At 39.4% G+C, this 16,508-nt stretch overlaps 1 protein-coding gene across 6 annotated transcripts in view; it reads left to right on the top strand.

Moving 5' to 3' along the window:
• Positions 1-14,125, top strand: part of smoc1 (SPARC related modular calcium binding 1) — a 58,193-nt gene extending 44,068 nt beyond the window's left edge. For 5 of the 6 annotated variants that reach the window (XM_085257540.1, XM_085257541.1, XM_085257543.1 and 2 more), the window contains 4 exons: positions 2,017-2,122; positions 2,930-3,174; positions 3,890-3,923; positions 9,666-14,125. In XM_085257540.1, coding sequence (XP_085113666.1) covers positions 2,017-2,122; positions 2,930-3,174; positions 3,890-3,923; positions 9,666-9,705 — 425 coding nt within the window. In that variant the 3' untranslated portion in view covers positions 9,706-14,125. Of the gene's footprint in view, positions 1-2,016; positions 2,123-2,929; positions 3,175-3,889; positions 3,944-9,665 lie in introns of all 6 variants that reach the window. The other variant, XM_085257542.1, reaches the window with a different exon arrangement.
• Positions 14,126-16,508: the final 2,383 nt, after the last annotated feature.

A 16,508-nucleotide genomic window follows, 5' to 3' on the forward strand; every position in this document is an offset into this window, starting at 1 on the left:
AAAAAACTCTTTATAGCTATTTAAGATGAATGATATAAGCAAATAACTGAAAAATAGTATATATACACAGAGATGTGGTTTGTCAATGTATACCTGTTTGTGGCTATTGCAAAAAAAAAAAAAAAAAGAAAAAAGCCCAGGTCCTACATAATAATCCACATGAATTCTGCTTTTAAATCCATGTTAAAGAATGTAACCTGGAAAGTCTTAAGTATGCACGACTCAGATTGCCCCCTGAGCCAGAGGTCGTAACATAGGCTCATACTCCTTTGCCCTTGTTACTGCTCACTTACTTTTGTTGCCCCTCTGTTTCCCCATCATTTAAGGCTGCATTGTAACTCTTGTTTAATTCCCCATCTGGTGAGTTTACAGAGTCAAGCATACTCCTGACTGTGCAGCAGATGTGTGGTATGTTTTATGGAAGGTGTTAGTGTTGTGGGGTGTGGTGGCAAGGCATGTGGGGGGGCTGCTGGTGGTGTTGGATACTGCAGGGAGCTGAGTGTAGATATTTTTATGTACTGTAGAGGGATGTTCTGAACCGCCACAACAAAGCATGATATTTCATGGCTGTCACATCAAGGCAATGGTGAAAAAAGAATGTTTAAGAGGTGAGGCTTAACAGCATTTGGCTACAGGTTCAGCCTCACCAACTACACATAATGACAATATTGCTTCTGTCCTTTTGAGCATATAACAGCTCGTCCTCTGAGACCAAAGGATGAGATCCATTAAGTTCAACTGTAGTAAAGTAAAGCCTTAGTTGCCTGTGGCTATACTTTGAATAGAATTGTTTAGGACAATGCAATTTGTAATGTGATAATGGTAAAGTCCACCAAACAGTAAAGCAAAATTACACTTTTCATGAATCAGCAAATGCCTTCAAATTGAAAGGTTGAACACATCCACATACATATGCCGCCAATGCAGTATTTACAGTGTCTGCTCTGTAGGTAAAGCCTGACTTTATCAGCTGGCCTGTCACAGATATACCAGTATTGCTGCATATATTGTTCAACACCCACCAGTATTTAACTTCATTTTAGGTGTTGAGAGGGGGGAGTGGGGGGGGGGGGGGGTCTCATTTGGAGTCTCTCAAGGGTAAATACCCTTCTTTATGTTTATACCTGCAACAATCATGTTTGTAGCAGCTTTCATGTGCCCGCAGCTTCTTTTATGCTGGCAGACATCCTGAACCACCTTGCCTCATAAGCTACATACAACATAACAGTTTGCACTTCATAACACCCCAATTTAACACTTGGATTAAAGCACAGCGAGGTAGAGATTCTTCAAGCTTGTCATGCTGTAGGAAATGCTAATTGGATTCACCTGGCGGGGCATCAACCCGCCTCCCACAGACCGTCCTGAGCTAACACAAAAGGAAAGAAAAGACGTGAATGGTGCAGAGGATGAGGAGGCCACAAATCCTCAGAGAAAGGGGGAGGAGGGGGATCTACAGAGAGAGCTCGAGAGAAAAAAGAAGAGACTGAAAAAAAAAGGCAGAATAGGAAGATTAGTTTACAGTGCAGCTGCGTTTGAAGTTTCCCTTTAAGAGACACAATTAGGAGGGAAAATTTTGCACTGGTTTTGTGTGCTTTTAAAATACATCTGGGCAATTAAAAAAAGCTACCCAAGGTGTTCAAAATTGTGCCATAAAAGTTAACAGGTCTGCTCTGCTCAAGAAAGCTCTCTCATCACAGCACACTTCTGCCCCACCTCACCCATGTGCCTCAGCTCTGTGTTTTTGAAGTCTAACAAAACAGCCAAACAATGTATTTCACCTCTGTTAAAGCATACATTCATATGTTCATGTTTTTCACCTGGTCACTTTTAACAGATTTACTTGGTCACTAAGCTCTATATAAGGTTTTGACGGTCTAACAGACGTTTTCTATTTGACATCTGTCACAGTGGTTCACTGGTGTTGAAGGTTTAGAGGCTCTTCATTGCGGCCTAATGGCTCAAATTAGTTGTGGTAGGTAATTTTGGTGTATTTTTGTCTTTTATTTGCACCAGGCTGCCCTGAGGGCAAGAAAGTGGAATTCATTACAAGCTTGTTAGATGCCCTCACCACAGACATGGTGCAAGCCATAAACTCACCAGCCCCCTCTGGTGGTGGGAGGTAAGTAGCGTCACATACCACAGACTGACATATTGGCTGATTGTTCGTGGAAAACATTGTTTCCTTTTGGTTTAATGAATTGCAAACACAGAGTATTTCTATGACACACAATGTGAAGATCTGGACACTAGACTTCAGGAGTTACTATGCATTGGTGCTAAAGATGTGTGTATGATGGAGCTGAATGATATTTTGGAATAACAGTGTCCATATAGTTAAATACTGTAAATGCCTTTAAGGAAATATCAACTGTAATCTACTTTACATTTTTCTGGCATAACACATTATATTTTTCTTTGGTGATAAGTGTTCTGTGTTTTTCTGCCAGCTTTTATCTTCAGGGTGGTTGTTAAAATGCTGAATACAGAAGCATTTCTTTTAATGGACTTTTGAGAAGTAAAAAGTAGAGAAAGTGCATCAAAGTTGTTATCTTCCATAATTCAAAGACCAGAAATTAAATTCAGGGTACATGGATGAGGACATCCTGTTATATTTTGTACTAATAAACCTTTTATAGAATGTACAATAGAAACATTAAAATAATTATAACTGTAAAACAGCAACCAGACAGTACATCATTTTTGTTAATAGTAAGAAGCTGTGGATTACTGTAGACACTGCAAAATGTGAGCCCAGTCCTGGAAACTTCTCTGCTAGTACTTTACTGTAATTTAACAGTAAATTTGACCAAGTTGTGGCTATTGATGTGGTGAATGTCCCAAAAGTAATTCTGCCCTCACGTTACTTTTTGAAGAGTTTCCATCAGATTTTCTTTTTCAGTTTCTGTTGCCTGTTGTATCTACTCAGGTTTGTGGAGCCTGACCCCAGTCACACTTTAGAAGAGAGGGTGGTGCACTGGTACTTTGCCCAGTTGGATAACAATGGTAGTCAAGACATCAACAAGAAGGAACTAAAGCCTTTCAAGAAGTACTTGAAGAAGAAAGCCAAACCCAAGAAATGTGCCCGAAAGTTCACCGACTACTGTGATCTGAATAAGGACAAAGCCATTTCCCTGCAGGAGCTGAAAGGCTGCCTGGGCGTCAGCAAGGAGGGTAAGAGAGGAAGAAGGAAGCTGAGGAGAAAACTAGGAAATCAAAATGACTGAGAGTGCTGTGCCAGCACAACCATGCAGTAAGACCATGGCTGGCCTCCTTCAGCAACTGGACAGAGATGCCAGTTGGCATTAGGAGCTCATCTGCAACTCTTTTATGGCTTTAGTCTGTTGTTAATATTTCATTATTGTTACATAGTTTAATAAACATAATTATGGTTTCATAGCTTAAAAATGTGAAGTCAGTCACAGTAAGACAGTAATTTTAAGTAAAAGATGAAGTAACTGTACTGCAAGTGACAAACAGTTGAATCAGTTCGCAGTCCAAAGAAGGCTAATGCACTCAGCACCCACTAATGAATATTTAGACAAGACTGATGCATTAACCAATCCTAGACACATACAGTCTGGGCAGGAAAACTGAAGTACTAATAATAAGTTTGCTCCTAATAGAGACTATTAGCATTTGTCAAACAAGCCTAACAACAACGACGATTCTCAGAGCAGCTGCAGTTCAAATATTTGTGGAGAGTAGAATTTTACTTGGTGCTGAATATTAAGAAATTATATTTTAAGCATTAATATCCATTAATAGCCAAATTACCTTAAGCACTTAAAATATAACATTTGCTGTGTGACCAAAAAAAAGACCCAACAAACCCAAAAAGAAGACATCCACTCCCATTAGGTTTAATCACAGTTTCTCTTTTTTGCAGGTAGCTCAACAACAAGTGGCAACCAAGGGACAAGGCAAGGGACAAATTTGTTCAGTAAGGCAAACTAATACGCTTTCACTAACTCTGCTTCTTGCTTCAGGAGCTGTAGTTGGCTTGTTGTATAATCCATTAACACATATTCGTACATGTGCAATGTGACAGTCTGGCGTATTTAAAACTAGTACTAGTGCATGCTATTCCCTGTGTGATTTGTTATCAACACACAATTACTTTGGCCCACTAGTTAATTACATTTTTTTGTAAGTCACAGCAACAACAAATAAATTATGACCAACTCATCAATCGACCTTTAAGTCCGTCCCGCTGCTCTTTTCCATCTTCCTGTCTTCTTCTCCTCTTGATCACTCTAACGGGATTCCCCTCAGTGAGTGGTGATTGATCCCACTGGTGCTGCTGAGTCTAACCGCCAGCCCTATTCAACGCCACATAACACTGAGGTCATGTGTTTACCCTGGCTCTGCCCTCCGGTGTCTGCAGAACAGTGGCTCTGAGCGGGCATAACGTCAGGGTTCTTGGACCCCGGGCATGGCTGCCAGGATAAACAGCCTCCTCTGCTGGAGCAGAGGAGGCTCGTCTAGCTGTTTCACTACAGTCACTGAATCTATCACCTTCATGCTTAAGAGCTGGAGGTAAATGGCCTGACAGCTTTATATGGCTCCTAATGCTGCCACTCAGGCACTATAAGCTGCTGATGATTGTGGAGAAAGTGAAGTATGAAATAAAGACAAGAAGAGGGAGAGAGCCTGCAGAAAGAAGCTAGAGCCTGTAAGAACATATGGCATTGTTCACTGTCTTGACTAAGAGACAGCCATTGTGTTCAGGTATGCCTAGCTGTTCCTTAATGGCCTAAGTGGTTTAAGTGAAGCTGCCTTTGTCAGCCCTTAAATCTTATCAGGCACTGTCCTCCGGATCGTCATCGGGTTCTTGCTTGATATATTTACCGTTTACAGTGTGTGCTTTTTGCTGAAGGATTTCAAGCATTTGAGGAAGAGTAGAGCTCATCTGTATGAGGTTTCTCCCTCCTGACATGTTGGCAAAAGCAAAGGAAAAATATCTAAATACCTTGGGAGATATTTCCTGAAAAGAGTGGCATCCATCCTCTGAAGACAGTGGAAACGTCATTACAGATGAAGCCAAGGCCAATGATTGTATTCTCTGTAATCTCTTTTTACAGTCAGTCAACTGGTAAGCCACAGGTCTGGAAGCTCAGATAACTCCTGAACAAAACACAAGAATGTTTCACTGTTAAACAAGTTGAGCAAGGTTAACAAAGTTCTTTTTTCCCCCCGAAAGGCTTAATTCCATTTAGAAATACGTAAACACATTTTACAGTAAGTGCAAACACATGGCCTTGTGCATGTATGAGTGCTCACAAACACCTCACAGGGTCATACACAGTTAAAGGATGTTGAGGATCTAGTGAGAGTGACTACAGAGGCCTTAGTTTGCAGTATGCATCACCTGCTGTCAAGAATAGCACGATCTTTGTGAATGAGGATTTGCTCATTTTTGCTATAACACTTAAAACAAACAGGCTAATCAACAAGTTCTAAATGTGATGGTTTGTACATCATGCAGAACGTCATGTATTGTCAGATTGACAGCAAACTGAAGTCACTCCAGTGTGAATCACATGATGGGAATGTGATGGAAGGTGGTTTCAAAACCTGAAGGATTTATTTTCATTTTGTTTACAGAAGTAAAACCAATAGGATTTCTTTTTTTATGCCATCTACGTTAATTATAATCCTTTAATTAAAAATAAGTCTGTGGTCATATAAATATGTTTTTTTTAGTCTTTAAGCAGAGATTAGGAAGGAAACTAATGAGCTCATCACTGGAGGTATTCATAAACTTATTTCACCTGGCAGAGGCAAATAAATAATTCAGTGCTGTTATGTAGACGAGACGAGTAACAAAAACAGATGAGACAGTCTAGCACACAGAATTATGCTTTTTCTGTTTTCTGTCAAACTCCTCTCTTCCTCTTGTCTCCCTTAGTGCTTTCCTGTCTTCTTCTCCTGTTTGTTCTGGCTACGTCTGGCAGGAATGAAAAGAGGGCATTATTGAGCAGCCTTGGCACTGGGGATGCAGGGCCATTAGAGAACTCCTGCCCCCTCAGAGCCAACACCACTTGTGTTTTAATTACAGTGACATCAGCTTGACTTTCTGGATTCTGGGCTGATGTGAAAGAGGTCATCAGAGAGGATACTGACAGGAAAGCATTACTTCTTTATATCATTAGCTTCAGGAATTTGCTACAAAAGTCATTCAATGGGCTGTTTTTACCTAACTGAAAGTAAACTCAAGCCAGTGTATCTCTCGTCTTAGCAAAGTGATTTCCCCCCTGCTGCCATTATGCACAGGTATACCATGATTCCCAGCTCTTGAGCCAAGTGGCTTTATTGGTCAGTCCCAGGTGAGGCCAGGCGATTCACTGCTAGACAGGATCTGCTTTCAGCTCTTTATCAGAAGTGGGGCCAAGGTGTCCAGGGAGAGGCTGGAGAGCTTTGTGTTGTTAATGGCACAGACAGTGTCCTTAGTGACTGGGAAGAGAGGAGGGAGAGGACCATTCGCTCCTCTGGAGCCTCGTAATTGCAAAGCCAATTCATCAGCACAACTGTCGCTCAGCTTCTCACAACAGAGACATTTATCTGAGCTAAAGAGAGGAACAGCATGACTTCAGTGGAAAAAGCTCTTAGGAAATATTGTGGACCTGCCTCAACAGGTAGAACATGCCACTAGTGTTGCCAAGGTAAAGGATTTATGACAACGAATACTACCACTTAAAAATCCATTAATGTGAGAAAGGACAAACTTTAGCCAAATACTTCATTTTATGTCTGAAAAACCATCCATTCATTCATCCATCCTCACTTATCCAGGTTTGGGTCATGGCGATAGTTACACCTAGACCTCCCTCTCCCAGGCCACCTTGTCTTACTCAACATCCAGGAAACATCCAGGAGGCTTTACTTGGCTTCTTTTTCAATGTGGAGATGTAGCAGCACCGCTGTGAGCCAACCTGAATCACAGAGGTCCCTTATGGAGAGACCAACAACTCATGAGGAAGCTCATTGTTGTTGCTTGCACCTGCAATCTCATTCTTTTGGTTACTAGCCAGAGCTCATGGCCATGGCCGTAAAGGTAGGAACATAGACTAACCAGTAAACTGACAGCTTCACCCTCAGCTCCGTCTTCAAGCCAATAGTGTTCGCCTCACTACAGATACCACACCAATCTGCCATCATTCTCCCACTTCACTCTCCCCACACTCGTGAACTCAAGACCCCAAGATACTTAAACTCCTCGACTTAAGGAATAGCTTGTCGATGACCTGGAGTTAACACTCCACCCTTTTCTGAATAAGAACAATACTCTGAAACTTTGACACCCTGATTCATATCCTACCACTACATAATTAGCGGCAAGTTGAAGGTCGCTGGTTGATGAGACCAGGAGAACCACATCATCTGCAAAGAAGTGGTTTGCAGATGGCTACCAGAGCAGAGATCCTCCAACACTTGGCTCCACCTACAAATTCCATCCATTAAAGTTATAAGGAATCGGTGATAAAGCTCTCGCTACCACTGTACAGGGACTGAATGAACTGCAGCTACTGGCCAGTCAACCTGCACTCCTGGAACACCACCCAAAGGATGTTCCAACAGATGCAGTCGAATGCCTTGTCCAAGTTCACAAACAACATGCAGACTCATTGGGCAAACTTCCATTCTCTCTGAGAGAGTAAAGAGCTGGTCCAGTATTGCAAACCACCATGTTTCCTCCTGAATATGAGCTTTTACTAACAGATGGATTTTCCTCTCCAGAACATTGTCATAGACCTTGCTGGGGTGGGTGAGAAGTGGGAACCCTCTGAAATTAGAGAACATGTTCTGGTCCCCCCTCTTAAAAAGGGTTACCGCCACTCTGGTCTGCCAGTCCAGAGGCATTGTCCTCAAGTTTCAGGTGATGTTGCTGAGATGTGTCAACCAAACCAATATCCAGAACCTTTAATTAAGAACTCAGTCTCTTGAAGGCTTGGCAAAAAGGCCAAGCTGAACTTCAATCCCAGAAGATCATCTGATCTTGTTACCAGCCAACAATAGCTGATTTCTTAGCTGGACATGCAACTGTCCACAGTTGTTGCACATCTGCAAGCACCTTTGAAACCCCCTATACCCTAACACTTCTTTTACATGGTGTGCCTGACTTAATCAGTCATATCTGTTGTCACTGGTATATGCCCTGTTCTGTGCTGGGGTATTGCTGTTCTCTCCAACTGGCTGTATGCACATGGAAGGGTGGGGGAGTCCCAGAACAGAGACATGGTGCCAAATATAAAATACTAAAAATGGAAATCAAAATTATCTTATGACAAGGGATCACGTTAACCTCATTGCTTCCATGCAAAGAGGCAGTAGAGATTTTTGGTATTTCTGTTTCAAGCACAGAAACTATTTTTTACGACCTGGGTAAGATGATTCATTCTGTTTTGGTCACATACAGGACCTAAAGCAATATTTATTTACATAAAAGCGTCAAAGCTAAAACTGCAAACGGTAGTCACTTAGATTAAACAGACTCGTGGAAAGATTAGTTGGCTATAATATTTTATTTTGTACAGTTACAGTAAAGTATAGATGAAAACATCCACCGCTGGATCGCTCATGTGGAATGTAACTGCTGATTTATAGGACAGTGGAAGGATTGTGATGCATTAAAGTCTGAACTGAGTTATTGCTTGTAAATGTATCATCTGAGACTACAGAAGCCTCTAGAGTGAAATCAGCTGGGCTTCTTTTTCGTAGAAATGAAATCCAGCTTATTGACAGATATTGCACCTGCAGCTCCCTACCCCCAGGCTGCTCTTTTGAACACCTCATGCAGGCCAGTAAAGTCTACACATACAAGCAAACACTGCACAGAAAATATGCAGAAAGAAAGAATTTACCTATATACAGAAATACAATTTCATTATTAATGCACTAAATTTAAACCAAACTTAACTCAGCATAGAAATGCTTGCATATAAAAGTGAACACCCAGGCACATGGCTTGAAACACAGCCTGAGCTCTAACAGGAGGACCTCGGCTCTATTCTGACAGCCATCTGCAAGCAATCTAAGCTCTTGACCCATCTGCTTTCTCCCAGGCCTGTTCTTCTTTCTTTCCTTCTTTATCTTTCTCTTCTACTCCCTTTTTGCCCCTGAACATATACACCCACACATCTGATTGATGAGTTAGCAGCATGCGCAGTTCAGTTCACTGTCCCATGCAACTGCAAAACAGTACAACTTTACAGATTTTGCTTGGCTTTAACATAATTGCAGGAAATTTGATGTTACCGTTCTAGATAACATTTTGAGTCAGTACATATTACTCGTGTAGTTTAATTACCTTAAAAAACAAAATGATGGAGAGCAGACAGTATGCTGGTGATGTCTGTAATATAGAGATATAATTAAAGTTTGACAAATTAAAATAAAATGAATTCTGTAACAGATTAAATTAAACTAAAAATCTGCTTCGTTTGAAAAATCTGAGGACAAATTTGCTTTCCACATGGTCATTCAGAGACTTTCACATGTTCAAAAAAAAGCACAAAGAGCATTGTTACGTGTTTGCGCACTGAAGGGTTTGCATTAATTGTACTCAGAAACACAGCCCACATCGGTAGTAACAAATCTCTACTTCCTACACTTTCATTATTAAATGATTTCTTTTGTCTTCTTCTTCCTGCACATGTTTCCAGTAGGACGTCTGGTGTGAGAAGAGAAGGATCAAGAAGCTGAGATGAGAGCAGAGGGCACAGAGGGAAGGCATCTGCGCGCTTGCTGACAGGACAGAGACAGATGGAGCAGAAAAATTAAGAAGTTCCTGAGTTTTGTAAATGAACAGAAAAAAAATGGAAAAGAAAAACAAAGTGGCACCAAAATATTTGCACTTTCTTCTCCCTATGTTTGACATTTTATTTGTTTTTATGTTTTTTTCCTGTCTTGAAGTGACTGAAAAATATCTAGGTAAGAATGAGAATATATTTGCAAAGATGACAGGCTCACCACTGGAAGAGCAAGTATGTGTATATTACCACAATTCTCTGTGTGTTAAGTCTGATGTTTTGATTCCTTCTGTGTGTCCTCACGCGGTACTAATACACATTTTTTTGCCATGTGAATTAAAATTACAGGCCCTTTGTTACAAAAAGCAGCACACAGGTCAGTGGAAACCTATAAAAGAGGATCTTGCTGTGAGTCACATACAAAAAAAAGAATGGTGCTTATTTAAAACGCACTCTACAAGTCAGTCTAGAACAACTAAAACAAATGTGTAATGTTCTATGTGAAGAAGCAACAATTATGTGAGTGGCATGTATCGGAATTAAACTGTGAGTTGAGTCTATGGATCATCAGCACAGAATTAGCTGCGTGAATCCTGCACAAAACCTTCTCGATACATTAACATTTTGGATATCTGGTTTTTGTCAAGTGTCATGCACGCACCGGTGTCGGACAGTGGTAGCTAAGTGGATGTCACTTTTTTTTTTACCCAATTACTTTTTCTACAACCCCAAAACATTGCAAAAACACTCTTCTTCACTATTCATAATTTATTTTCACATTCTGTAGTATCAAAAAAAGAGAATTTACAACAACAAATCCCAAAAAGTTGGGATGCTGTGTAAAATGTAAATACAAACAGCATGCAAAGATTTGCAAATCTCATAATCCCATATTTTATTTACAAATGAAAATGTACCATTTTCTGGGAAAAAGCTCATTTGAAATTTATTGGTAGCAACGTATCTCACATTAATTGAGACAAAGCCATATTTACCACTGTGTAGAATCCTCTGTTCCAATCCAGTTGTCTGACTTTTGGGAGATGAATTCTGTTCCATTAACTAAATGTTTTCAGTTAGTGGAAGGTCTGGACTGCAGGCAGGCCAGTTCAGCACCCAGACTCTTATACTATGAAGCCATGCTGTTATAAAAGATTCATCATGCAGTTAAGCATCGTTTTGCCAAAATGTGCACGATTTTCCCTGAACAAGATATCATCTACCTTTGAACACTAATGATGCCTTTCCAGAGGTGCAAGCTGCCAGTTCCATGGGTACTAATGTACCCCTATACCATCAGAGATGCAGGCTTTTGAACTGAGCACTATTAAGGCGGATGCTCTCTTCCCTCTTTAGTTAGGAGAATGTTAAGCGCTTGCTCTCCAAACAGAATTTGAAATTTGGACTCATCTGACCATAGAACAGCTTTCCACTTTGCCTTAGTCCAATTTAAATAACCTTTGGCCCAGAGAAGATTATGGTGTTTCTGCATCATGTTCACATATAACTACTTCTTTGCATGATAGAGCTTTAACATGCATTTAAGAAAATAATGCCTGTTTTTAATGCAGTGCCAGTTGAGGTCCCAGCTATCACGGACATACAATAGTGATTTCAGTCTTATTCTTTGCACACAGAGATTTCTCCAGATTTTGTGAAACTTGTGATATTATCACAAGATCATATTATCTACTGTAGATGATATGACATTTAAACTCTTTACACTCAATCGCTTTTAAAAGGAACATTATTCTAATATTGTTCCACAATTTGGAGATGCGCATTTTTGCAGGTTGGTGGATCTCTGTCTATCTTTACTTCTGAGAAACTCCAAGAATACCTGATTAGTTGTGAAATTTTCCACAAGCTGGCTTTTTGGTACCACTTACTTTTGAAAGAATATTTTCATGAGATGTCTCAGTTTAAACATGTGATATGTTTTCAGTGTTCTATTTTAAATAAAATATGGGTTTATGATATTTGCAAATCAGTGGAATCATTTTTTTAAATTTACATTTTACACAGTGTTCTGAATTTTTTTTGGAAATGGGTTTGTAAAAAACAAATATAATAATAGAACAAATAGTAAAAGATTCTGACAAATTAAACATGCAAAACAGCTGCTAGTAAAAGATTTCACACAGGATGTTCATGGAACTTTACACTGTTGCACCCAGTGGAAGACATTTCAACATGTTTACACAAAGGTTGGAATACGAACAAACAGTATTAAATATGAAGTAATGAAAGAATTCAGGAATGCAACCACACGCATGTAACCACACAGAGACAAACAACTCTAAAATACAGCCGTATAAAGTTGTGGGTTGCATTTTAGCATAAATGTCCACACAGGTGTTTTTAGAGCTGGGTTATTGAGAAGCTTTATGTTAGATGGGCGAGCTACTAGACCTTGTAATGACAGATAATTTGATAGATGCTCTTCTGAAACCAAGTAGAATTGTACAAATGATTTCATACCAAAACAAACACACTGTTTGCAAAAAGAGCCGCAAAATATTTTCCCGGAAAAAAACAAAGTTTGAGCTCTGAAACAAAATCTGTCTTCATGTGTTACCGATTTGGTTAAAATTTCCCAAGCCTCCAGAGTTGCTATTGCACCAGGCACCTCTGATTTGTATAAAGTAACATAGATCTCAAGTTTACACTAATGAGGAGCTGGCAAATTGTTGTTTAAGTTCCAAGTCTGACACTATGTGATCAGAATCCATTGCATTGGTGCTTACATAAACAAATGGGACGCATTCACTAATGCATCTTCAATTTAAATGTGTCCTTACCACAGTGGAGGCCACTCATTTATAATACATGCATCCCATTCTTTTGTGTATACGTTTATATAGTGTTAAAAGTAATTGTGCAGGTTTTGTTAAACTACACTATTATAATGTTAGTATCCGTTCTTTACAAAATCAATCATGTAATGATCTTTCTTTAATTCTGCCTTCTAGTGTTTACTGATCCAAACTGAACAAATCTTTGACTCTCTTGTGGAGATTTTAGTTTTCTAAATAGATTACATTCCAATAAAGATGTTTTAAATATTATTAGTATCAGAGAAAAACGACTCCACAGTTGACTAATCTAACCAGTAAATAGAGTAAGAAGTTCACATGGCTCAATATCTTGTTAATCTCAGCCCATTTCATCGATCATATTCACGTTTACCTCGCAAGATATGGCATGGCAGTTCATACAGTAAATACTGGAGCCTTCCCAGTAATGTCAGACTATGTATTGTGTATGTAAACACAATTACTGTCTGACCTCAAACAGCTGATGTCAGTCTTGTTGTCTCAAACACTTAAAACTACTCATAGTGGAGCTTTTCCACTTTATGTAAGACACTGAAGTAAGTCTTTTGAAAAATACTGCCCCGGGTGTCTGATAAATGCTAACATTTTATGAGCAGTGAAGGGGGGAAAAAATCCTTTTAGTTTTGCAGTGTAAAAAATAAAAATGTGATCCTCACATTTGGGAACAATCGGAGAATCGTGCCTTTGCTGTTGTGGTTTAAATACTTTGTATGAGTTGTATTCCCCAATAGTCCCTGCAATGGCTCACAATTATGAGACAAAAAAAAGCTCCTTTTGTAAATATGTACAATAAGCTTTGTTTTACTAAATGTCACTGTGGGGGTGTATGATTGTTCACTTACTTCACTGTCATTCTGGCTTCTTGTAAAAAAAGATATACTTTTCTCTCTGTTTATATCATGTCAAACATTAGGCTGTTACAGTAGCTAATTCACAACATGGAAATGCTTAGGCGAGACTGCACGTTGTCAGCTCTGAGGACTGTTTATTTTAACTATGGTGAGGTTAGTTTACTATTTCAGTTTGTGTTTTAAGATTCCCGTCGTCATCACTACGTACAGTCAGGACCATACTTATGCAGTATCTGGTGCTTAATATACTACAATCACAAGTCCAGTTGCATCTAATTTGAATTGGATAGTTATGCCAAGAAACCAGAAAAGAAACCAGCCTTTCTTTGAGGGCTGTGCAGTCTCTCCTGAGTGCCTGTTTCAATCCAGGTTTGAACACAGTGAGCTTATGTGTGTCTGCTGAAGTGCTTCCAGACGCTGCAGAGCTGCAAATCACATGCAAGATCTAAAACAGCCCAAAAGGCTAGTAATCACTACAAATCATGATGGGAAAAATGTAGTGAAGGAGTCTTGTAGCATGTCAGTTTGGTAGAGAAAAGACAGCTTTTTTTTGTTTCACTTGTTTTTGCACTTCACCATTCAAATGTGTTTTGATAATGTTTCTTATTCATAGCAAAGGAAATTAGATCCATGGAAAAGAAAACACTGAAATGTGTTATTTTTGAATAAAAATGATTCATGTGGATTTGGGTGCTGCTCAGAATCATTGACATTTTCAAACTTGTGTCAAAGTAGACACAAGCAAAACAAAAGAGGCTAAAGGCTTTTTTCTTTTAATCTCAAAATGAATCAGTCAAGTGCAAAGCTCAGAAAATGTTCATAAAGTTTATGAGCTACAACGCAGTAGTAGCTTCCACCTGGGTTGTATCACTCTTTGGGATACTTCATGCTGTTTCCTACCTTAAGTGTGTCATAAATTTAAAGCAGCTATCTAGTTGCCCAACATATGGAAGAATTTAACATCTCACTGTTGTATGGACAGAGAGGACTGAATTCAGCAACAAGACACTTGAAAACTTGAACCATGTTATATCTCTTACAGAATCATGTTGAGGAAACTGTAGAGGTACTGTGTGACACTCTAAGTATCCAACTGATTAGACTCACTTTAATATTACTACAATATAAACAGTGGTATTTTAAAAAGCTTGATAATGATTCTAAAGAAATATGGAAACTCTCCATATTACATCTCCTTAAACTATACTTTTCTGGGCAGTTGAAAGCATTTAGAGCTGTTAACAGAAGACAAATTTTCTGAAAGGAGGGCGAAGGAGTTCAATATTGACCCCAAATGGTGAAGATTGTTCACTGCAGGTTGGAGTTTGACAAATTGAATCCAGTGTCTGCACAACAAGTTTTTACTTATGATACGGCATCAAGCAAGCCAACTGAATTTCATGAACTGAAATATTTTAATAAAGATAATGTTTTTACTGAATTTCTCTGCAGACTTGTGTAGTTTTTGTGTTTTTAATGGTTGAAATAAATAAAAGATCCCACGGGAAATTTGTAGCGGAATTTCCTGTCCATGTTAAAAAAGGACTATAATTAATTGTCCCCATGTTTGAATGTGGAAACCTATTATGCACAATTATTTGTGTGCGCTGTGAGATGCCCTGATTTAGTGATGATACTTCAAAGGTGCTGGTGATTTTATCAGTGCATGATGGGAGGAAGAGGGCTTGTGGTGAGGTTGCTGGTGAAGGAAGGGGTGGTAGTGGTTTGGAAATGGGTAAGGGGGAGACAGGCGGTGGAGAGGGCTGGTATCACAGATGAAATTGGAGCCAAGAGGCAGCTGCAGTACATCTGTCTTGTACTGACACATGTGGCATTTGACTTCCAGTGTGAAGTTCAAAAGAGTTTTATAATGACGCAGCTGCTTAGGGATGTATGTGCGTGTGTGTGTTAGTGTGTGTGTTCTTTCTCCTTTGTTGAAAGTGGGGTGAAGGGTAGGCAGGTTGCCGGAGGGGTTTCATAGGTGAAAGCTGGAATTTGGATTTTTGAAAGTGACGTGGGCAGAATAGGAGCGGAATAATGTTTAGGAGTTTTACAACTTTGTGTTATCTAACTTTCTTAAAGGAGTGAGTATTTTTTTAAATTCTTTAAACACTAATTGAGTGACAATCTTTTTTTTTTTTTTAAATCACTTATCTAATTCAGGATAAGCAGTTCAGAAAGTGCATAGATAGAATCTTTTGATTCTGGACTTGGAGTTAAAGAAATCAACTTGAATTACCGACATTTCTCAAGTGATGGTTTTACAGCAAAGCTGATAATTCAGTCGATAGGAATGCATTCTAAAACAGTTTCAGTAATCATCTAATGACTCAACCTTTTTCCTCGCTGTCTATTTACAAGCATCATGTGTGGAAGAAATCAGTCCAAGAAGTAGTTGTCCAATACAATTAGCCACCGTCTAATATTTCCCACATGTTTTAGTAGTGATGAGTAAATTTGCGCATTTTTATCCTCCTTTGTGCGCACTGAAACGCTTAGAAACAGACCAAAACCACCATTACAGGTAATTTAGAGAGCGAGCCATTAGCTTCGGTGATAGCGAAACATTAACGGTGGGGGGATGACGGCGCACACCGCTCACCATTTGTGCCCTTGTGTTCCTGTGCAGAACCTGCCCAGCTGCTTGACTGCAAGGTCAAGGGGTTGTCAGGAGGCCAGGGCTCAGGGGTCAAAGGTCATATTCCAGACGGGCGTATCCACACGCTGATTAAGAACTCAGCTGCACAGAACAGAACAGAGCTTGCAGGTGGATGATGCATTTGACCCCTCTCTAAAATGCCCCAAAACACTTCTCTTTCTTGTTTGTGCTCAGAAACTTCTAAATATAAGTATCACTGATAAATATAGTCTTGTGATATTGTGATTGGCTTTCTTTAAAAATAGAGCACCCTTAAGGAACTGTTCCAATTATTGTAAGTTTCAGATTGGAAGGATTATATTTCTTATTCATGCTGAAGAAAGCACATATGTCATTTTGTTGTATGAAATGAGCAATCTCATGTTATTTAACATCAAAAACGTTAACATCAAAGCTATGATGTCAGTCA

This window comes from Mchenga conophoros, linkage group LG19 (assembly GCF_057382185.1).
Source record: "Mchenga conophoros isolate Kocher_MC1m ecotype Shallow Benthic linkage group LG19, M_conophoros_male_GT1.1, whole genome shotgun sequence".
Lineage (NCBI taxonomy): Eukaryota > Metazoa > Chordata > Actinopteri > Cichliformes > Cichlidae > Mchenga > Mchenga conophoros.